The 23269-nt window shown below is 51.2% G+C and overlaps 1 protein-coding gene and 1 pseudogene across 6 annotated transcripts in view; one reads left to right on the top strand and one right to left on the bottom strand.

Moving 5' to 3' along the window:
- Positions 1-1906: 1906 nt before the first annotated feature.
- Positions 1907-23269, top strand: part of CAPN2 (calpain 2) — a 61258-nt gene continuing 39895 nt past the window's right edge. For 3 of the 6 annotated variants that reach the window (XM_089917851.1, XM_089917899.1, XM_089917941.1), the window contains exons 1-2: positions 1907-2467; positions 7037-7106. In XM_089917851.1, coding sequence (XP_089773977.1) covers positions 2231-2467; positions 7037-7106 — 307 coding nt within the window. In that variant the 5' untranslated portion in view covers positions 1907-2230. Of the gene's footprint in view, positions 2468-7036; positions 7107-14626; positions 15705-23269 lie in introns of those variants that run through there. The other 3 variants (XM_022579297.3, XM_089917978.1, XM_030761747.2) reach the window with 2 other exon arrangements.
- On the bottom strand, positions 8008-22251 carry LOC149750423 (poly(A) polymerase alpha pseudogene; annotated as a pseudogene).

The raw sequence follows: 23269 nt of genomic DNA on the forward strand, positions 1-23269 counted from the left end.
ACCACAACTACTAAGCCCACGCACCACAACTACTGAAACCCGCACGCCTAGAGCCCGTGCTCCACAACAAGAGAAGCCCACACACCGCAATGAAGAGTAGCCCCCACTCGCCACAACTAGAGAAATGCCACACGCAGCAACGAGGACACAACGCAGCCAAAAATAAATAAATAAATATTTTAAAAAATTAAAAAAAAGAAATACTACTCTAAACAATGCATAGCTTTCCACTGAAACACGAATTCTTCCATATTAGCACAGAGATGGAGAGGAAGGGACGACCGCACTCCTTGGCACACACCCATTCCTGTGTATGAGCCAAGAATCTCACGCTACCTCTTCAACGAGCAGAACCGTCACAGTGGCCCCTAACACAGGCAGTGTTCTAAAGGCTTTACCAATATGGACTCCGTCCTCCCAGTTAAAAGTGAGTTTCAGATAAATAGCAATTAGAGAAGAAGAAATGTTCTTCTATGTTCTTCCGGCTGGTCTAAAAATTAAATTGACATGAGGCAGGTTAACAAAAGAAAATCAAATAAAAGTTTAATACCACGTATACATGGGAGAGGTCCAGAAAAGCTGAGTAACTCGCCAAACTGGCTGAAGCCCTCTCCTTAAACACCATCTTCAGCTAAAGACAAATGAGGATGTTGGTGGTAGGGGTTTGGGACTTCAAAGGGGCGAAGACAATTGACTTGGAGATGGAAAAGCAAATATTTGGTAAATAGATGTTTGCTGGGCCAGGTGGAGACAATGGGACACAGGGAGGAATCTGGTCTCTAGGCCAGTCTTCCCCACCACAGTGAGCCCATATTCTTTGCACACATCTCTGGTGATGGCTCTCTTCTGGAAAGAGGCCCTTTATCTAAATTCTTTAGGCAGTTACCGGGAAGGTCAAAGCTTCTTCTTGAGTCTTTTGGGCCTTGACTGTTTTCAGCTCAAAATAATCCACATGCCAGAGAGATATTTTGGGGTGGCAAATTTTGCTCCCCTACATAGGAAATAATTTTTTAGTTTAAGTATGCCCCCGTGCAATATTTGGGATATACTTATACTAAAAATCATTAGTGTTTACCTGAAAATCAAATTTAACTGGGTGTGTTATCAAACGCAAGTTCATGTGCCTGACACACAGCGAGCCCAAACAAACCGAAACAGAGTTTGGAGCAGAGAAAGGTTTATTGCAGGGCTATGCAAGAAGGCTGTCTCATGCTTAAAATGCCCCGAACTTCTCCAAGAAGTTCAGCAAAGCACTTTTAAAGGCAAGATGAGGGAGGGGCGTGGTTAGTTGTTGCAAACTTCTTGGTGTTGGAATCCTTCCTTCTTGTAGCTGTTCATGTTGGTCAGGTGAAGATGTTCCTGTAAACCTCCAATGAAACAAAAGTTATTCTCTGTTTTGCAACTTTTTATCTCTATATGAATGTACTCTTAAAGGTCAGAGCCCTGAGAATAGGCTATCCTGTATATTTCAGGCTGTAGATAACATTCTTTTACAAAAGGTTCAGAGCCAGCATGACTAAACACAGGCAACGAAACAGATCTAATATGGAGTCAGACTTGTTCTTTCCTATTACAGGTGGATGTATTTTTATTTGCCAAATCTGGCCACCCGATCTGTGATCATATAGCTAACCAGTAGCAGTGTGTAGCTACTGGTCATGATTGTAACACGCCTCTGGTGACTTAGAATCCCTGTTCTGCCTCTAATTAGTTGTGCAACATTGGATGATGTCATTGAACCTCTCTGATGCTCAGTTTTCCCATCTGCCAATTGGGACTATAGCGGAGGGACAACCTTCTCACAGAGCTAATTTAGTCCCGTGGAGCTCTCTCCCCGATCTTCTGACTCACAGGGTGTGTCCTGGAGAGTCAGGACAGCCCCAGCCTCGCGTTTCGCCCAGGGTTGGGTTTGAGTCCCCACTTTTCCACCAGGACGCCCAGGTGCACGGCGCGAGCCGGCTCGGCCATCCCAGGCGCCGGCCGCCTTCCTCCCGCCGGCGCTGTGCAGGCCGCCGGCCGGCAGGGTCTAGCGCCGCGCGCCGAGCTGGCGGGGAGCGGCCAGGCCACGCCCCGACGCGCAGAGTGCGCTGCCCTGCCGGGTGAATCATCAGCCGCGGCGGCCGCTCCCAGTCCCGCTGCCGCGCACCGAACCTTGGCCGCGCCCCTGCGGAGCGCCGCGCAGAGCAGCCGCTGAGACCCTCGCTCGCGCAGCGCGGACACCGGGCCGACCATGGCGGGCATCGCGGTCAAGCTGGCGAAGGACCGGGAGGCGGCCGAGGGGCTGGGCTCGCACGAGAGGGCCGTCAAGTACCTCAACCAGGACTACGCGGCGCTGCGGGACGAGTGCCTGGAGGCCGGGGCGCTCTTCCAGGACCCGTCCTTCCCGGCCCTCCCGTCTTCCCTGGGCTTCAAGGAGTTGGGACCCTACTCCAGCAAGACCCGGGGCATCGAGTGGAAGCGGCCCACGGTAGGCAGCGGGCCCGCGGCGGGATGCGGGGCGCGGAGACCGGAGGCGCAGCGACCGGGCCTCGCGGCAGCCGAGAACCAGGCCCAGCGCGCGGGGAGCCCGGGGAGCGCGCAGAGCCGAGCCCCGCAGCCGGGAGCCCCGTCCCCGCGCTGCCTAGCCGGGGACTCTGCAGGCGCGGGGTCGGGGGAAGCTCCGCGGTCGCCCGTGTCCCCTCTGCCACCCACGGCGCCCGCAGGACGGGCCGAAATGCACGCTGCCCGTAAATCCCAGTAGCAGTCCCGCCAGCAAAAACTCACAAAAACTGGGTTGATATAGGGGGAACCTGGAGAAAACTTGTTGGACTCCGGTGGGGAGAGAGTCTGCGGAGAAGGGAGGCAGGGTGCCGGGGGTGGGGTGGGTGTGGGGTGAGTGGGACACTATCTAACCGGGAAAAGTCGGTCTCTAACTCGGTTAGGCTGCTTCAGGAAGGGAGAAACTCCACGCCTGGCCTGGTGCTTTGTGACTAAGGATTGCCTCATGCAGCCACGGTTAGATTTATCCAGTCGGAGTTTCCTGTTTATTTTTCCAAATGGGGGCCGACCTCCCTGTAACATTTACCCTGGGGATTATCAAAAGGACAGGGGAGATGCAGCCAGGAGCCAGTTCCTGCACCCTACTCACCCTCCCAGAATCCTCACCCCTGCATCTCAAGGGCCCCTCCGTGTTCCCTTATCCTGCCCCGCTGGGTCTCTGTCCTCCTTGCCCTGGCAGGCCTTGGAACAGTTTCCTTCCTGATTAGTTTGTCCATCCTATTTCCCCTGGAACCCCTCCTGGCCCCATGTCCTATGGGACACCTCACAGATCTTCCCCCACCAAACCTCAAGGAGGCTTCCTGGGAAATACAGCCTCCAGACTCCTGTTAGGGAAATAAACATTGCCGCCCTGCTCCCACTTCTCTGAGCCCCTCACCCCCACCCGCTAGTCACCTTCTGTTACTCCAAACCCAGCCCGTAGGCAGCAAGTTCAGTAGGAAGTGTCCTTGGCCTGGAGCACTTGAGTTCATTTCTTGCTAACCTGCGTGAGCCGTTTAACCTCCCTGCCTCCGTTTCTTCGTCTAAAAGAAGAGGTGATGCCTACATAGTTTCCTCTCCCCACTGGCGCACCAGGCCCAGCACCTTTTAGTTTCTCAAGGGCACCCATCTCTTTCCTGCCTCACCTGCCAGGGATGCTCTTTCCTGGTTTTCTGGGGTCTGGCTCACTTACTCTTTGGGACTTAGTTAGATGTCACCTCCCCAAAGAGATGTTTCCTGACCATTCTTAGCAGCCCCCTTCTCATCTTGTTATTCTTTATCACTGAACCCTGCTAATTTCCTTCATAGCATTTTCACAACTTATAAATGTAATTACATATATTTGTTTGTCCTTCCTAGTGAACTGCAGGGACCATGTGTGTATTGTGCACCAATCTATCCCCAGTGCATTCAGAATATGCATTCATTCGTTCATTCATTCATTTAACAATACTTATCGAGTGCCTGTTATATGTCAGGCAGTGTCTTAAATGCTTGGGATACATCTGTGAACAGACTGTGACTATTTGTGGAATGAGTGAATGCAAGACTAATTAGCCTCAAACAGAATTACAGCTGTGAAAGTGATAAACGAGAATGTATTCGCCTTACATTTGTATAGCACTTTACAGTTTACAAAGTGAATTTACATACTTCTTTGCTTATTCTTTCATTCACTCAATAAGCGTATCTTGAACACCTACTGAATGCCAGGCACAGTGCATATGGTTTCTGCCCCTGAAGGCTTTAGGGGCTAGTGAGGGGACACAGACAGGTCACCCAACAGTTGGAAATGCCTGTAGGACTTCCAGATGGGGAAATAGAGATCTGAGACCATTTTAGGGCCCCAGATTAGGGCGGGACAGGGTGTGCACTGCACATCCAAGGGGGAGGGTAGCTGTTATTGTCCCATTCAGCAGTTGAAGAAATTGAGGCCAGGGGAGGTTAGCTATTCGCTCATACAGGTGTCTGGGGTGGAGCCAGGACTGCGTCCAGCCTATGGCTGTCGAGAGCCACAGCTCACAGCCGCCCTCCTCTGCCTTCTCCAACACCACTGGGGTTCGGGTCAGGCAAGGCGAACAGACACGCGTCCACTGGATCTAGATGGAAGCAAGTCATTGGTAACTGTAACAGAGCAATTGCAGTGGCATAGAATTGCAATGGGGTAGAAGCCGGATGGCTGTAGACCCCAAAGTAAGGAACCGGAAATGAAGAGCGTGCCCAGCTAATTCCAGAAGGGGGCCTGTGAAAGGAGAGGAGGAAAAGTGTCAGGGAGAGTGGGACTTGGGGCTTGAGAGGCTGGTTTTCAGATGAGAGCAATTGGAATGTGTTATATGTCAGGTCCCAGAGAGAAAAGCAGCGGGGAGACGGTGAAACGGAGCCACCAGGAAGTGAGAGTAGGGTTGCAGGAGGGAGGCAGGGGAGCAGGCCAGCCCTGGAGCAGGGCCTGCTCCTCTGGCCACAGAGGGCTGGGGGCTGGGAAGGAGGCTGAAGAGCACATGGCTGCAGTCCCTGTGGCTGACGCAGAGGCACAGTGAGGAAAAAGCCGGCACCCTCCGAGGGTGCCACCAGTCATGTGGGAGCAAGGGCAGGTGTGTGAGTCCCCACCTTACCCTGAAACATCTAAGGCCTCTGAGTGGTTTATGATTTGTTTACACTCAGCTGGCTGAACTTAGCCTCAAACCTGCATCTCCTGCCTCAAGTTCAGTGATTATGATCAACTCCTCCAGTAATAATTAATAGTAGGTGACTTTTATAGAGCTCTTACCAAGGCATGTGTACATAGTCATCTCATTTAACCCTCAGAACAACCTGATGTGGTAGGTACACTTGTCAGCGCCATCCCCATTATACAGATGAGGAAACTGAGGCTTAAAGAGGTGAAGTAACTTGTCAGGGTCATAGAACCCATATAAGAAGTGACAGAGCCAGAATTCAAACCCAGGTTGTCTGACTCCAAGGCCCAAGCCCTCAACCCCTTTCCTGGGACTGTTAAGTTCCGTATTTAATTCCGTGCCCTTCATGTTGTGTACAAGTTTCAATTTCCTGAAGCATCTCTAAGGGCCACTCTAAACTTTTCCTTCTTTGGAGAGGGTGCCAAAGGTGTGAGGAAGTTTCTCAAATATAGTGGAAAAATCCTTCTAGGGTAAGTGCCTGGCACACTGAAGATTGTCTGTATGATTTTTGGGCTCCCAGCACCAGACCCAGTCTCTTCCATCAGCAGGATAAGCGTTTGGCTGGCAGGCCTTGGGCCAAGCTGGCTTCATTTGCCTCCGCAGAAAAGCATTCTCACTGTCCCTTGTCATTCCCCCAAACAGCCCAACCTTAACAGGGAAGGGACAATGCAGAGGCATGAAAGGAGTGTGTTCTGCTACGGATTCCGAAAGAGCCTCTACAGCCTAAGCCGGGATGGCCAGGGTCTAGATCCAGGCCTCACCCAAGAAAAGCTTCTGCTTGACAGGGAGGGGGGTGGGGGGATGGGTACAGGGGGCTGGGCGCTATGGGGTGGAGCTCTTACGAACCAAGGGGTCCCGGCCGAGGGAAGCCCAGATTCATGCCCTGACTTCCTCTGTGGTTTTGGGGTGGGGCTCTTCAGAATCAGGAAGCATACTCAGAGGGGGCTGCAGAAGGGCCAGCACTGTTCAAGGTTGGGTTCCAGCAGGCGACTTGTGGGACAGCCCTTGGAGACTTGTTAGTAATCCATTAGGGGCAGGGCAGGAGGGAAAGAATATATGGTTTACACCGGTGAGTTCAAATCCCAGTGCCATCTACAGCTTACGAGCAGTGTATCTTGGGATATGTGGCTTTATCTCTTAGCCTGTCTCCCCACCTGTGAAACGGTGTGGGTGTCCATCTGTGTTCCCGGAAGGGCTGCCTGAGATAAAGTACCACACACAGTATTGACACACAGCAGGCTCACGGTATGTGGACCCCCAAGTATCATGGCCTGTGGACGAATCCAGAAGGCTAGGTGCCTTCCCCTGCCCTCAAGAAGCGTGTGAGTGTTAGGAAGACAGACTGGTACCCAGCACCACCGCATAGCACACAACTTGCTGCTAAATTGCGGAGCACACATGCTCTGGGATTCAGGGTCAAAAGGATGGGTGAGGGCTGGACTGTGAAGGAGGGCTTCATGGAGTTGGTGGCAGTGGGTCTTGAGATACGGTAAGATGTGGAAAAGGAGAGAAGAGCGTGGGAGAGGGAGGAATTCCATGCAGGAACAGAGGAGAGGGACCGGCATAGTGGGCAGGGCAGCTCCAGAGCGTGGACCGTCTCAAGGCCCCCAGAGGAGGCTGAACTTGGCACTGCCCTGGCCCTAGGAAGGTAGCATGATGAAGTGGGCTGTAGGCAGTGTGGAGCGTTGGGGTCCCGTGGCAGTCTAACTGTAACTGCATAGCTTTCCCTAGAGGGGAGGGGAAGGGGCGGAGGGGGTCCGATGCACCTTCTGGGAACCGAGGTGTCCTGACTACAGAAGCACATGGCAGGTGGGTTGACAGCACTTTGTGGGTTTCGTTTCCAGGAGATCTGCGATGATCCACAATTTATTACTGGAGGAGCCACTCGCACAGACATCTGCCAAGGAGCCCTGGGTAAGTGATGGCATCTCAAACAGGCTACGGGGGCTTGTCTGAAAGGCTGTGGATAGAAGGCGTGAGGGATGATCTATGGCTCCACTCCCTTGCCAGAGAGTTTGGCAATTTCCAGTTCTAGAAGCTTCCTGGAATGTCTTGTCCCCTGAGGACCCCGTGCTGCGGCAGACAAATGCACAGATGGGCAGTGAGGCCTCCTGGGTCCCCTGCCCTGGGCTAGTTGTTGAAGTTACAAAGACACTCCCACTAGAAGACGGAGGAGCTTCTGGATCTCAGCCACCCTTGGTGTCTGTATGTCCTGGGGCCCGTGTTGCTAGTGGCCCACGGAACAGTCAGGCTGTGGGCTGAGGGCCAGGTGGGAGGCCTAGCCCAGGCCCGGTTGCAGCACTGAGACATCAGTTCTCTGGGGTTCAGGGGTGGGATGGTGATTCAGTGTGTGGAGGAAGAGGAAACCCTAACACTCACTGCTGGGAGGAAGTTAACGTATCAGGGCGTTCTCAGTGTTTGCAGGACGAGCTCACCATGGTATCACAACAGTGGATGTGGGTGCTTATTGTCACAGAGGCAATTGAAATGTTCATTTAAGTAAGTTCAACTGGAGTAGCTGAATCGTGAGGGTCTGAAACTTTGCTCTCTGTAGCTGAGCTCTGATTTTCTGGACATAGTGCCTGCTGAGATTGGAACCTGCTCCAGCTTTGGCATGAAAGCCCCCAAGTTTTCTTTTTTTTTTTCTTTAATTTATTTTATTGAAGTAAAGTTGATTTACAATGTTGTGTTAATTTCTGCTGTACAGCAGAGTGATTCAGTTATACATACATTCCTTTTCATATTCTTTTCCATCATGGTTTATCATAAGATATTGAATATAGTTCCCTGTGCTATACAGTAGGACCTTGTTGTTTATTGCTATACAGGACCCGAGGGTTCTGCAGAGAAGTCTTAACGATGGGGCCTGGGACCACTATTTAAGATTCTCATAGAATCCACGCTCATTTTTTTTTACTCATAATAGATATGGGCCTATGATCGCTGGAGGAGATTATTTGCTGCGAATAACCAAAAACTTGTTTCGAGCCATCAGCTCCAACTTGCTTTCCAGACCAGTCTATCAGTAACAAAATTAATCATCTTGAATTGTACCTTCTTTCCTGGCCCACCTAGCAGAGGTTCTGTCCTGGGAGGGACTTGTTTGAGGTCATCCAACAGCTGAAGTGAGGGCCTGGAATGCAAATGCAGAGCGTCTGTGTGTTTAACCCCTGAGCTAGGCTGGGAGTGACTTGTTTGAGGTCATCCAACAGCTGAAGTGAGGGCCTGGAATGCAAATGCAGAGCGTCTGTGTGTTTAACCCCTGAGCTAGGCTCCCCAGAAGGGGCATGGAAAGTTTTCAGTCTCTGAGGGATGTCAGGGCATTTGTGTGAATCGTTAGGACAGGCAACTGGGAGCCCCTTGTGAAATGGGTCTCCGAGAGCATGACCCAGGCTGGGCGTGCAAACACCGCTCTCTGAGCTCAGCCTCTGTGTGCAAATTCCTGAGATGCCAGAGCACATTCTTACCCACAGAAAACATACCTCCCATTTCCCACCTTCTCTCCCCAACAAAAGAGAGATGCCCAGGGGGCCTAGGGCACCTAGGTGGGTGCTCCAGGAAAATCCATTGGTTAGAGAAAATGGAAGTTAACAGGGCTAGAAGTTGATGGAGACTTTGACCAACCATGGGGGCTTTAGGAAATCTGGAAAAAAAATGACAACTGTCATACCTGGGCTAAATTCCACACCTAGACTAAACATCTACTTTAAAGTTTAATGACATCTTAAGGGCCAAATTGCAAGATTTAAGTCCTGGTTAAATACTGTCAGGCCATTTGGAGAGGAGACTCTCACAAAGCTTACACTCCCTGGGGTAAAAATCCCCATGCTATGCACCAAATCAAATAGAAACAAGATTAAGTGTAAGTCCTTTAAAACATTTCTCAGTAATCAGGTCTGTAATTTCTAAGGTTTTTTTTACACCACATTGTCCGTTTTGTCCTCTTGGCCTTTTATTTTGGAGGATCTGGGTTTGATTACTATCTGTGAAGTGTGGTGGACTGAACTCTCACTCTGATTCTGGCATCCGGACACAGGGTGGGCATGGGGTGGTGACTGTCACCAGGTCCCAGCAGGTTCAGAAGCATCAGGAACAGGGGGGCCGTGGCAGTGACACCTGGCCACACAACCAGAGATGCGAGTCAAGGCTCAGCTCTTAGTTGGCAGACCGTGGGCACGTCATCACTTGGAACCTCAGTCTCTTCTGAAAATGGGAGGGAGGGGGAGAGTCAACGGGGTGACCTCAGAGATCCCCTACGATGGGGCAGTCAGCTATTCTAGAGTCGTTCCTCATGCCTGACACTGAGTGTAAATCTTGTGCTGGAGAATCAAAGCACCGAAGGCAGATCTCTTATCTCAGAGCAGGAATGATAACAGCCCCTATCACTGTATAACAGTATGCAACTCTTGGAGCATTTTCATTGCATTGTCTCATGTAATCATCCAAGTAAATATTTTCATCCCCACTCTGCAGATAAGAAAACTTATCTTATCTGGAGGCAGGGGGTGGGGAGCCCATGCAAGGCCACAAAGCTAAAAATTGCCAAAGGAAAGAACCCTGATCTGATTTTAAAGCTTTCCACACTCTTCTCACTCCCATCCCAAGTGGCCATGAGGCTATGTTGAGGGATTTTGGAGGTAAAATTCTCAAAGCAAAATTTATTTTCCTACCTGTACTTTCTACCCTGAGACTCACTCAGTTCACCAGTGAACCTGGGCGGGGCCCATCCTGGGACTTGTACATTTCTCAGCCTCCTGCCTCACTTCGCAGGGCTGCCCAGCAATGGTTAATCCACCAGCTCCCACCCACTTTCCCAGAGGGTAAGCTGGAAGCCTCACCAAAGTAATTCCAACCATGTTTGCAGAACTGCTCTGACGTGAGCCATCTGCCTTGCAGACCTTGGTTGGGCTCGACGCTGAGCCAGTGAAGAAAAATCTGCCCATCTGGAAGGGCTGGAGACCCAGGCTGAACCTCGGCCAGGCTGGCGCTACAGCTAAATATGGCTCTGGAGTTGCTGTTTTCAGCCTCTTTTTACAGGTGATGGCCATGGAGTGGCCCCAGGAGCCCAGGAGGTCCCAGAGCTGAGCTCCTCCTACCTTTGGTTTTCACTGGGCCACTGCTGGGCTTTAACCACTGCCCCCTTATAGCCCCCCATGGGCCCCACAGCCTTCAAAGCTCTCAGAGGAAGGTAGCTGCCCTGGCCAGGTGCCCCCATAGGCCCTCGGCTTCCTGGGGGAAGGCTCGAGGCTGCCAGCGCTGTCAGAGCTGTTGAAACCACACAGCCCCGTGTCTTTGTAACCTGGCCCCTCAGAGGTGGATCACCCTGCTTCTACCCCTAAAAGTCACGTGGGCCCCCAAACACTAGGAGATGTTTGGCTACAGGGTGCCCCTCCCCACAGCCCGGCTCAGCAGAGAGTGGGGAAGGGCAGGGCCAGTGGGAAAAGCGTGCAGGAAGGAGGTTTCCAGTTCCTGCTTCCTCCCCTGCTTACTAGCCTGGGTGACTCTGGGCAGGTTACCCAAGCTCTCTGAGCCTCAGTTTCCTCTTCTATAAAATGGGAATAATGATAATACTCCTTTCCCAGGGCTGTGATGAAAAATGCGATTAATATAGGCAAACACATTGGCAAATTGTAGAATCCTGAACAAATTCAACCTCTCCCTATTTTCCCATTTTTTAAGTACTGTAAATAACTTTTAAAATGATTCTTAAATTATATATTTTTCTCAGTGTCTACAATCCATTTTATTTTAATATAATCTAAACACATACCATTTAGAAAATACCAAGAAAAATTTATGTACAAGAGTTGATGCTGTTGCATTCGGATAAAGCTGGCACGTTCTTGCTACCAGCATAGCCCAGGAAACACCACCGAGGAAACCTAATATATTGGAATAGATGTTGTGGTGTTTGGCCCACAGTTTGATAGCTCTCAGGGTTAACCTGAAGTTGTCAATGTTTGGTACTAGATGTACAATTTCATCCATTACCCTGCAACCATGAAGACTTCTTACGCATCTTATATTTAAATTTTTAAGCAGACTGTCATCTCTTAAGCCCAAGTCTCCTGGAATAGTCTGCAGTGCTAATCCTGCAAACAAAATATCAATCTCTATCCCATCAGAACACAGTTTGATAACTGCTACAAATGCTTCTTCAACAGCTCTTCAATCTTCTACTTCTTCCTGTAATTTCAACTTATCATAGAATGAGGTGAAAAAATCACTTCGATCAACGTGTCTTGGTGCAACACACAACGCATTAATATCGGCACCTTTTGTATGTACTCCTAATCTCTAAGATCCAAATGTAAAACTTTTTCCACCACCATTTTCAATTACAGATTGTGGAAGATTCTTGCTTTCACTGATTTCTCGCATCCACTCTTACCAGGTTATTTAATTTTCCCCAAATTAAAATCCTGCACTGCAGTTCCCCTTCCTCTTCAAAAACGCCAAAGGGCTTCAGAGTCTCAATTAGTTTCTGTGTAAGTAGGCAGTCAGTCTCCTTGGGGGCTGCTAAGCTGATGGGAGAGGTAATGCCATAGTGCTTCTGCGGCAGCTGTGTTTGCTGTGATCCCTGTGTTGTAACTGGAAACCGCATGGTCTCCTGCGCGGACACTGCCCAGTCATCCGCCTCCCCCGCTGCCGCCCTGGGCATGACCCACTGAGACGGGGGTGAGGGGTGCCTGCCTCAGCCCTGGATCCAACCCCCTTAAATTATAATTTTTAAAAGCCATTTTAATAGGTGCCTTTTAAACATTTTAATAGACTTTGTTAGAACAGTTTTAGGTTTACAGAAAAATTGAGATGATAGTACAGAGAATTCCAAACACACCAGCCCAGTTTCCCCTACTGGTAACTTCTTACATTATTAAGTGTGGGACATCTGCTACAGTTAATGAACCAGTATTGATACATTATCATTAACTAAAGTCCATACTTTAGCTTTCTTTAGTTTTTACTTAAGGTCCTTTTTCTGTCCCAGGATCCCATCCAGGACACCACATTACATTTAGTTGTCATGTCTCCTAAGGCTCTTCTTGGCTGTGACAGTTTCTCAGCCTGTTTTGGTTGACCTTGTCACTTTTCAGGAGTACTGGTCCGGGATTTTGTAGGATGATGCCCCTCTATTGGAATTTGTAGGTGCCTTTTTAAAAAAAGAGTGCTTGTAGTTTAAAAAAAAAAAAAAAAAGAACTAGAAAATAAGTGTTGGCTGGTTTGGTGGGGAAAATAAATATATTTTTTCCTGTTTCTTAAAACAATGGCTTCACCGCCAGCCCCAGCACTGCCCTCACCGTCCCCGACCCCAGTGGCTTCTCCCAGCTCCTGGGGCAGATGTGTGTGGTCCGTGAGTCCTCCTGTCCTCCCCCGGCAGCTCTTCTGGTTCTAAATGCTTTTTCACAGCCTTTCTCCCCTGTGGCTACTGCCTGGGCTCCCAGCTTCCTTTCCTGCTGCACCTGAGACAGGCCCATAAACGCGCCAGGGATGAATCTGCCGGCGGCCCCGTCCAGCCCTGGCTGCCCCAGCCTTGGCAATCACACAGCGGGGTTCCTGCCTCATCCGAGGCCTAAAGTTGGGCACATCTCTCCTTGGCTGTCCCTGACCTCCTCTCCCCAGGGAGGAGAGGCAGTGGGAATCCTCTCCAAAGAATTCCCCCACCATTGTCATGTACATGTTCCTCTGAAGCCAGAGGAAACTTGCAAAGAGTTTACACGGTTCCTTGGCTCCCCGTGGGCCTGTGGATCAGAGTGTGACTTTGCCCTTGTTCGGGCGCTGAGCCAGGAGCCAGGCCACATCCCTGTGTGGACTCTGCTCTGCTTCTGAGTTGAGGGGATTGGATCCTAGTTCCGTAAGGTCTCACTACTTCTGGCGTTCTGTGACTTCCACCGGCAGCCCGCGCTCTCCACCACACCCCGCCGGCACCAGGCTGCAGATCATGAGCAGTAACATCTCCACCCCAGGGTCTGAGACCCTTGCTCAGATCATCCCCCACAGGATCAGCCACAGAGAGGCCCCCAGCCAGGGGATTTCAGAAATGAAGGGCCATGTGTTCTGTGAGGTCTAGTGGGGTCCTGGGCAGCAACTGTGGGGCGAGGAAGCCCCAGGAGGAGGGTAGTCTGCTCTGGCTGGGCCAACGTTGGGTGGCCTGTGTGCAGTGGGGCAGACTCTAGACCAGCACTGTCCACCAGCACTTTGAGCCGTGATGCGAATGTTCTACACTATCAATATGGTAGCTGCAAGCCACATGTGGAGCATTTGAAGTGTGACTAATGCAACCAAGGGACTGAATTTTTAATTTTCTTCAGTTTGAACATGAAAAGCCACATGTGCGTTATGGCCACTGCAGCGTTGGGATCCGGCCTCCCATCCTTGACTTTCTGGGGTGGGATGGTCTCCACACAGAGACAAGCAAGCCACGTACATCAGTAAGCATCTGTAAATGGCAAGGTCCAGAGTGAGGACTTGGGTGTCCATCAGTTAGAGGTTGGCCTCTTGGTTCTGCCACTTCCTGGCTCTATCACATGGGGTAAATCACCGTCCTCGTTAAGCCTCAATTTCTTCATCCATAACATGGGGATGATAGTAGTATCTACCTCAGAGGGCTGTGAGGATGAAATTAAATAATGCGTGGAAAGCTCAGAGTGCCAGAGGCTGACACTTAGTAAGGGTTTAATAACTGCAAATTGCAAGTTACGTTTGGGGAGAGTGTGGCTTGAGGGGAGTAGGGAAATGAGGCTGGGGAGGGGAGATGGAGCATGCCCTGCTGTGTCTTGAACAACCAATGGGGTCCGTCTCTAGCACTTGGCATTAGGAGGTGACCAAGGTGCTGATGTTTGGGGAAAAGTTCAAGAGACTCGATGAAGTCTCCTGCTCCAACTTTCAGGGCTCATGCAATGGCTGTTGCTCCCTGACGTTTCCTAAAAGGCCAGGAGGCTCCTCACTGCCACCACACTTGGGCTCTCTCCTCTCCCAGCACTCGCTTTGCCTGTAGCGCGCCTGCTATTTTCAGTCTCAAGCCTCTACTTACCCACCTGTGAAATGGGAACAAGGTGACATGTCTGTCCTTTCCTTTTCCCATGAGGCGGAGAACCTTAAGGCTGTATGACTGATGGTTTCTCTCTCTCTGGGGATCAGGACCAGAGTGAGAAAACCTCTAGCGTTCACTCTTATCGCAATCCCTGACGTGATCTCTCCCCTGTGTTTTGCCGCCCCAGCTGCATTGAGACTTTACCTTTCGTTCAACACTGTGAAGGCCTCCAGGAAACCAGGAAAGTAGATCCTCACCCTCTGGTTCCTCCGGGAGGTGAGGAAGGAATTCTGAGGAGTAGGAATCTAAGATGGGGTTGGCTCCACCTCCTTGCCTGCTGGGGCCTCTGGGCACGGAGGGGTTGGGGAGGAAGGCGAGGTTGTGGATGTGGATGGCAGGAAGACACAGGGCTACGGTGAGCTGGCTGGTAACTCTGCCATCTGGTAGTGACCGCAGCGTCCACGGTCGCGGGGAGCTGGGGGGCAGAGTCGACACCTACAACCGGGAGGCTGTGTCCTCCCGGTCCAGGGCAGCCGAGGGCGGCACGGGGCAGGGCCTCCCTTCCGAGAGTCTGGTTCGTCCATGCAAGTTCGGTGTGCGACCGTGTGACCCTGAGGCCTCGGCGTCCTCGTCCGCCTGCATCCTCCCTTCTCCTTCTCCCTTTCAGGGCCCCGCTCCTCAGGAGCGGCAGGGGGAAGGGAGGGAGAGGGCACACATGTGGTTCGGATCATTTGTTCTGGCTGCAGTCGTGCTTGCAGCTCACGGAAGGAGGCTGAAGCCCCGTGTTTACCAGGGTTGGGATGTGAGCAGAACGGAGCACCTCCACCTCCCCCCGACAGTGCCGACATAATGACACGTGATTGTGTGTAGGGGGTCATTCCGCTTCGGGGGTTCCCTTCTCTGGGCTGCTCCAGACAAGTGAAGCAGTCACGGAAGGGATGGTCCCGTGGGACTCATCGGCCGCCATCGCGCAGGGCCGGGCACTGGCAGGGTGTGCACTTCCTCTGGGGAGCGCCAGCAGCCCCGGGATTGGGGGAGCTCCTGTTGGCTCCCAAGGACTTCCTTCCAAAGCTGAGACGCCCCAGGCTGCCTAGGCCAGGAGACAGTTATTCTGTCAGCAGGGTCTCAGGTCTGCTGGAGACTGCTAAATACCAGTGTCTCGGGAAGGGTCAAATTTAGCCAGAAGTAGCCTCAGTATCTTGGTCCCTTTATCATTTATCTAGCTGTCACCATGGAAAAGCAAAGGCACAGAGCCCTGCAGGGATGAAACACAGGACAAGCAGGACTTGAGAGGGAGAAGGGTTTCCCCGACCTCGGCCCTGCTGGTGGTTGCGGCCGGCTCATTCTCCATCATGGGGGTGTCCCGAGTGCTGCGGCACGCGTGGCAGCGTTCCCAGCCTCTGCCCATTAGATGCACTGGCAGCCCTCCCCAAGCATGACAACCCAAGATGTCTCCACACAGAGCCAAAAATCCCTTGGAGGTAAGGGGAGCAAAAACGGTCCTGGGGGGGAACCAGTGGTAGATCCGGGGAGAGAAGGAGGCTATGGACACAGTAAGCACCACGGGGCAGGCGGAGGGCAGTCATTGGGCATCCAGGGTGTGATGCCTGTTCTAGCAGCTGGTGAAGACCAGCCCCACACACGTCCAGAATCACCTCCCCTAAGCCAGCCACAGTTGGGAGTAAGCGTCCTCCTGGGGAAGGAGGAAACATGGAGCTGCAGTCAGGGCGGCATGGCTGGGATGTTTGACCCCATGGAGAGGAGCTGCTGCAGCAAAGGAGGAGATCGGCCCTCTCTACGTCTCAGGACGCTCCCCTTGGCGGACCGTCTGTCTCATCAGCTTCCCGGAGCAGGCATGTGCGGTGCATTTCAGGTCCTGGGGTGCCCCGGGGACCGCAGAGTGAGTGGGTGTCTGGGCACGGCGTCCTGGCGCTGGCATCTCTCCGTGTTGACTCCTCTCTTGCTGGCACGTCCCCCCCCCCCCCCCCCGCCAGGGGCAGACTCTGTCAGCTGCCCCTGGCCAGGCACAGATTTCAGGAAGGTCCTGGTCTCCTTGCACCTGTATCTACTGCGTGGCAATCTGCCCCACCATCAAAGGCTTGAAACAACAGCAATCATTTTCTCATTCTCTCCTGTGGTTCTGAAGGATAGATAGCTGGGCTTAGCAGGGGGGACTCTCTCAGGGTCCCTCATGGGGTTGCAGTCAGATGGGGACAGGCTCAGGTCACCCGAAGGCCCCCCACTCATGTGTTTGGTGCCTGGGCTGGAGGCTCGTCAGCTGAATCTCTGGGGTCTTCCTATATCCTGTGTGGTCTCTTCCATGGAGGCTTTAAGGGAGCTCCACTTCTTACACAGAAGTTACAGAGAGAGAGCCTCAGAAATCACAGAGCATCACTTCTGCCATATCTATTCACTGAGACAGACAGAGGCCCCACCAGGTTCAAGGGGAGGGATGCAGATTCCACCCCCTGGTGGGGAAGGGCAAGGTCCTAGAAGAACCGGTGAAACCGGAAATATCGTGGCTTCCGTTTTGGGAAGATGCCACAGTTCCTCCCCTTTGAATAATGGTCACCAGTGGTGACCCAAGGCTGCTCGGACACTAGCCCATCGTGGTTGGGGCAGGTGTGTCCTCTGTTCTCTGGGACTTCCCAGTACGCAGGGCGGAGGGGCACTCAGTGGGCTGGGCTGGTGGTGCCAGCTTCAGGACTCCCTTCACCGGCCGAGCTTTCCTGAGACACCCTGCCGGGCCCCGAGGCCCTTTCTGCTTCCACTCCTTTTCCCAAGCAAATTAAAAGGGGAGGGGAAGGTCTGAACTACCAGGGGGGGGGGTTCCCTGAGGTCCCTTGAGAAAAGTGGCTTAAGTGATCTCAGCAGGTGCCCAAGGGTGGGCCAGAGAGAACGACACTAAAAAGGCGTTGAACAAGCGAATAAATTCAGGATTAATGCATGCGCACTCTTCTGCTGCAGGCACAAAGTACAGTAAGATTTTGTGTGAAAACCCACAGGAAAGGCAAGCGGGGAGAGAAAGTATCAAACTGCAGAGACGGGGGAGGCAGTTTGCTTGTTAAAGGAACCCCTTGCCTTGTCTTCTGTGAGGGGACAGAGCAGAGTCCGCGAAGCCATCCTCAGCCCAGGGGGCGGGTATCGGGGCCCCCGGTCCTGCGCTGGGGTGGGGGTGGGCGTAGGGGGCAAAGGCCACAGTCCCGGGTGAGGCACGGGCAGGGGTGAAGGTGAGGGGCTCCATCACTGCAGGGGCCATTCTTGGGTTTTGAGTAAATGCGTTCGTGTCTGCATCCTCATCAGTGCGTCCCCCCTACCCCCTGCTTGCTTCTGAAGATTCGGCAGGGGTTCAAGATGATGAGACAGGCCCCAAAAGCGCTCAGCAGGTCACAGTCCTCCCGGGTCTCACTCCCTCCTCCTTCCCACCTACCCGCACCGCCGTCCTGAGCTGTCACCCTTTCCGAAACAGGGCGTAACTCATCCCCAGTCGTGACTTCACCTCTTCCGGGCCTCAGTTTTCTCCCTTATAAACGTAGAAGATAAAAAGAGCAAACCCTCAGAGACGGTGTTCTAAATGCTTGACTTTTTTCCTCCCATTTAATTCTCAACTCTGTGAGGCCATTCCCTATCATGAAACCCGTTGTAGGTATGAGGAAATGAGCACAAAGAGAGTAGTTTGCCCTGAGTCAGAGCCGGAATTTGAACTCCATGTTCTGGCTCTGTTGTTTCTTAATTTTGGGGCTGTGAGGGGGAAGGAAACCTGACTCCTCCCTAGAAAATGCATATATTTGCATACATACAAAATGTGCACACAGTGTTTTCGGGTTCCAGATCTCTGAAGCCCATCCAGGACCCCCAGTTTCCCTTTTTCATCTGATCCTAACAACCCTTTGAGGATATGTGTGTTATTATCCCCCTTCCACAGCTGAGAGAACATGGGCTCAGAGAAATTAAGAAATGTGTCCAAGATTACACAATCTTAAGTGGCGGGGTCAGGATTCAAATCCAGGTCAGTCCTCCTAGCTCTATCCAGGGGATCTTTCCTTTCTGGTTGGGGGGATCACCTGGAGGCCCCGCAGGGCTGTGGGTGCCCGTGCAGCCCCTGCCCTGTGCCTGGGATCCGGGAAGGCCAGCCAAGGCGTACCTCCCCCTCTCACCTCCGTGGTGGGTCAGCACATCAGCCCAGCCGCAGCCTTCCTTGGGACCCATCGGCACCCAGGCTGACGGCACCCAGGTTCTCATCCAGCGGGCCAGCGCTCCCAGTGGGCAGGCACCCTGCAGCGGGCTTGTGGACCCCTCTAGCTGAGTGCTGGCAGCAAGAGCCCCAGGACAACATGGACTGGACTCGTAGAGGGGGTTGTGCAGGAAGGGTGATCCCTAGGGCCTGGGCTGGAAGGACAAACCCGGCCAAAGGGGACTGACAGGGCGGCCAAGAGCCAGCATTTGAGGAACCCAGAGAGAGTGGAGTTGGTGCAGGGGCCTCCTGGTGCCAGGAGGCAGCAAGGTGCATGGAAAGGTGAGAGAATGGGTGCGAAGCAAGATGAGAAGGGCAGTTCTTTAAGGGAACGGGCAGGAACACAGCCTCCAGCGAGATACGTCTTTTATAGGGATCCAGAGGTCCCCACTGGGGAGGGCAGGGAACCTCTGCGCCCACCTAAGTCCAAGTTCAAGGGGCAGGTCTGGCATGAGGTCCTGGACAGCCCCCGCCCCGGCCTCGGCTGGTTTCCTTTCTCTCGTGCTTTTTATTTGCTCCACCCCTACCCCGGCTCCAGACTCCCAGAACCCTACCTCTACCTTTTCCCCACTAACCTGCTCTCGGTCATTTTCATGTTAGGGCATGTAAATGCACGGGTCCCTTTCCCTCCGTACTTGCGTTTGAGGTCCCACCTCAGTGCAGGGTGAGGACTGTTCTGTCCGGGGAGTTTTGTCTGCACGTGGTGCAGATGTGCAGAGGAAGGGGGCTGCGGGCTCCAGTGGGGAGGGGCACCCAGGTGGGCTTCTAGGGTAGGCAGCAGGGCAGAAGATCCCCAGCCTCACAGGCCTGTACTGGCCGAGTGTCTCCCAGGACAGAAAGGAGGGGCAGAAGCTTAGCTGGGTGTCGGGGGAGCCCAGATGTGGGAGCGGTCAGCCTGTCGAGCCTGCTGGCAGGCCTTCAGGGTGGTTCAGGAACCTCTGGGCAGGGCCCTGTGTGCTGCCTCAGTGATGGACGGGGCCAGCAGCCACCTGCTGAAAGGAAATGTTGCAGGGAGCCAGGGTGGTCAAGGACCTCTAGTGACCCAGCTCTGATACTTGTCCCTGTTTGTGTGCAGGGCTCTGGACAGACCGAGGCAGGTATCAGGCTCCCAGAATGAGAAAGGCAGGTGACAGGTGGTGAGTCAGAAGGTGTTAAGTGTTTAGATACGCCTCGCCTCATTCCTCAGAAATTGTTTTGGCCTAAACGCCCCCCCAAGAAAAGGCATAAATGAAACCATATATTACAAAGAAAAATAATCAGTTCTATAGACAGGACTTCCCTGGTGGCACAGTGGTTAAGAATCCGCCTGCCATGCAGGGGACATGGGTTCAAGCCCTGGTCCAGGAAGATCCCACATGCCGTGGAGCAGCTAAGCCTGTGTGCCACAACTACTGAGCCTGAGCTCTAGAGCCCATGCGCCACAAATACTGAGCCTGTACTCTAGAGCCCGCGAGCCACAACTACTGAAGCCTGCGTGCCACAACTACTGAGCCTGTGCTCTAGAGCCCGCGAGCCACAACTACTGAGCCTGCATGCCATAACTACTGAGACTGCGCTCTAGAGCCCGCGAGCCACAAGTACTGAAGCCCGTGCGCCTAGAGCCCATGCTCCACAACAAGAGAAGCCACCGCAATGAGAAGCCCGCGCACTGCAACGAAGAGTAGCCCCCGCTCACCGCAACTAGAGAAAGCCCATGCGCAGCAACAAAGACCCAAAGCCTTTAGCCAAAAATAAATTAAGTTAATTTAAATTAATAAATAAAGTATAGACAATCCAGAAAGAAGAGGATGTCAAAACCTGGAGAGAGGAAAAATCACATGGGTGCTGTCAGAAGGACCTCAGCCACTAGAGGTGGGCCCTGCAGCTAGTGTTGATGCCTGACAGCCGCTCACTGGGCCCCCAGGGAAGATCTGGTTCTGAGCAGCCCAGCTCCTGGAGCACCTCCCAGGATGAGCCAGTGGCTCCTGTGCCCTCACAAGGTAAGCCAGCGTCTCCAGTGAGCTCCATGGTCCCTGCCTGTGTGAGATGTCAACAGCAAGGGTTCCAGGGTCAAATAAATTTGGGTAACATTCATATTATACCCCACTCCCCTTACCCCTGGGAAGGTCACAGTGTGTAATTATTGAAAGGCTCTGAGATGTCTCCACACTTGACCTGGTTAGTTTTGCATTTCCCAAACTTACTTGACCACAGAACCCATTTCTCAAGGAGCATCTGTTAACCCCAAGGAACTAGTTTCTACACGACACACTTTAGGGGACACAGGAATAAGTGACTTGATTGGTTGTTTGTTCTTACTGACTAGAGACCAATTATTATGGAAGACTTTACCAAAAAATAATCATTTTCATTTAGAAGACCTGATATTAAGCTACTTTTTTTTTTTTGCTGCAAATACTGACATAACCAATTATCTATTGAATGCAATAAACTAGAGTTTCTGGTAATAAAACTACGATTTAAGCACATAGGACACATGTTCTATATAATAAATCATCCAAAAATAACTTCAGTTTGTGAAGATATGAATTACAGAAGGGGAGCCAATACTATGTTCGCCCAGTTTTTCTTTTTTCTGTTTCCCCCTTTTTGTTGTTGCTGTTCTGTACCTTGCTTTGTTTCACTTAACACATCTTGGAGATTATTCCGTATCAACAGAAACCATCTTCCTTTCTTTTTAGGGCTGCACAGAATATTATCGTAGAGGGAGCATAGTTTGTTTCACCTGTTCTCTATGGATGAACATTTACCTTTAGTCTTTTCTGTTGCAACCAATGCTGCAATAAATAACCTTACACATACATTATTTTCACACGTGAGTATGTCTGTAGGAAGATTACTACATGTGGAATTGCTGGAGCATATTGACGATATCCTCAAATTGCCTTTGTCGGGATTGAGCGTGTACATTCCCCCACAGCCTCTCCAAATGATCATGCTTTGACCTTTGCAGTCTGAAAGGTGAAAAATGGTATCTTAGCATAGTTTTACTTTATGTTTCTTTTATGATGAGTAAGTGAGGATAAATGCCTTTTACTATGTGTAAGAGACATTACTTTTTCCTTTTTCCATTAACTCTGTTTATATCTTTGCCCATTTTTCTGTTGAACTTTCATTTTTTTCCTTTTAAATACTGGGAAGATTTATATATCACTTGTGGTCTGGGAGCTGAATAATAGATATTTTTCCCTATTAATTTTTGGTTTATCCTTGCTTATTGTGATTTTTTTTTTACCATGCAATTTTCTTCACTTTAAAGTTTATCATTTAAAATTTTTATGGCTTCTAGGTTACAATTTGATAGCCTGTCACCACTCTATTATAATAGAATTCTCCCATTGTCTCTTCTAGGATATATAGATTTATAAATATATTTATAATGTGAACATATTAAAATATAATATATAAATACATCAACAATACATATGTAAATAATACAAATGGCTAGATTTATATATAACATAAATAATACAAAGTACATTGTTAAGATATATAATGTTATGTTTATGTAAATATTATTCCATTTAGAATTTATCCCCCTGACAGGATGAGCTATAACTTGATTTTTTTCTAGATGGCTACTCAGTTGTTCCAGTTCCAGTTGTGAATAATTTATCTTTACTAAATTCCTATGTTTGGAACTATTTCTGGACTTTCTATTTTGTGCCATTTATGTATCTCTGTATACTCTTGCACAAGTTCTGTACTATTTTAAATATGTTAGCTCTATATGTGTTTTAATAGCTAATAGAGCTAGACTCCGCTCCCTTTAAATTTTTTTCTGGCTAGCCTTTATGTTTACTTTTTCCTTGTAAATTTTAGGATCAGCTAAGTTCCAATTTTTAAATAATCCTCTTGCTATTTTTATTGGGATTGCATTAAATTTATAGACTGACTTAAGAGGAAGTGCCAATTTTATGATGAATCTTTCTAGCCAAGAATGCGGGCCGCCTTTTAAATGGAGTAAATGATTGTCTACGCCTCTCCAGGCAGGATGGTGTCCTGGATGGATGACTAACTCACTCCAGGATGGAGTTAGCTATAAGAGTGAACAGCCGGTGGAGGACAGACCACACTAGCCAGAGAAGTCTTGAACACTGTTGGATATAAACGGCGTGGCTGGAAGCCTCTGTAATCAAATGAGGAAGCATAACCATCCCTCCCAGAAGAGAGCCCTGATGTGAGTCGGAGGCAGTTGTCAGGATTCTAGGACTGGGTCGTGTACAGATGCCACCTTGAAGGAACAGTGCCTGCAGCCAAGGGACATAGCTTGAGCCAAGCTCACAAAGAAGGAACCAGGGAAGAAATACACTAATCTCACTTTCCTCCCTCCCTCTGGTCTTTAGGGCTTCCTGCTGGCCAAACCCTCCCAGCAGCCAGAGGCCCCGGGAGCCCACAGTTTCATCCACTGAGGTCAGCTCTGGGGCAGAGGGCAGGATGGAAAAGGGTGTAGGCTGGATGTGGGGAGGCAACCGGAAGGTACCCATCCTCACCTCCAGCTCACACAGTCCAGCACTCAGGCCCCCAAGACAGTTGTTTCTGCTCTGAGATAAATGGAGTAAATAAAGATCAGAAGGGGCTTCCCTGGTGGCACAGTGGCTGAGAGTCCGCCTGCCGATGCAGGGGACAGGGGTTCGTGCCCCAGTCCGGGAAGATCCCACATGCCGCGGAGCGGCTTGGCCCGTGAGCCATGGCCGCTGAGCCTGCGTGTCCGGAGCCTGTGCTCCGCAACGGGAGGGGCCGCAACAGTGAGAGGCCTGTGTACCGCAAAAAAAAGAAAAAGATCAGAAGGTTATCACCTCCTTCTGCTCC

This window comes from Delphinapterus leucas, chromosome 1 (genome assembly GCF_059928025.1).
Source record: "Delphinapterus leucas isolate spDelLeu-1000000601 "Yukka" chromosome 1, BTC_Dleu_Yukka2, whole genome shotgun sequence".
NCBI classification, from domain to species: domain Eukaryota; kingdom Metazoa; phylum Chordata; class Mammalia; order Artiodactyla; family Monodontidae; genus Delphinapterus; species Delphinapterus leucas.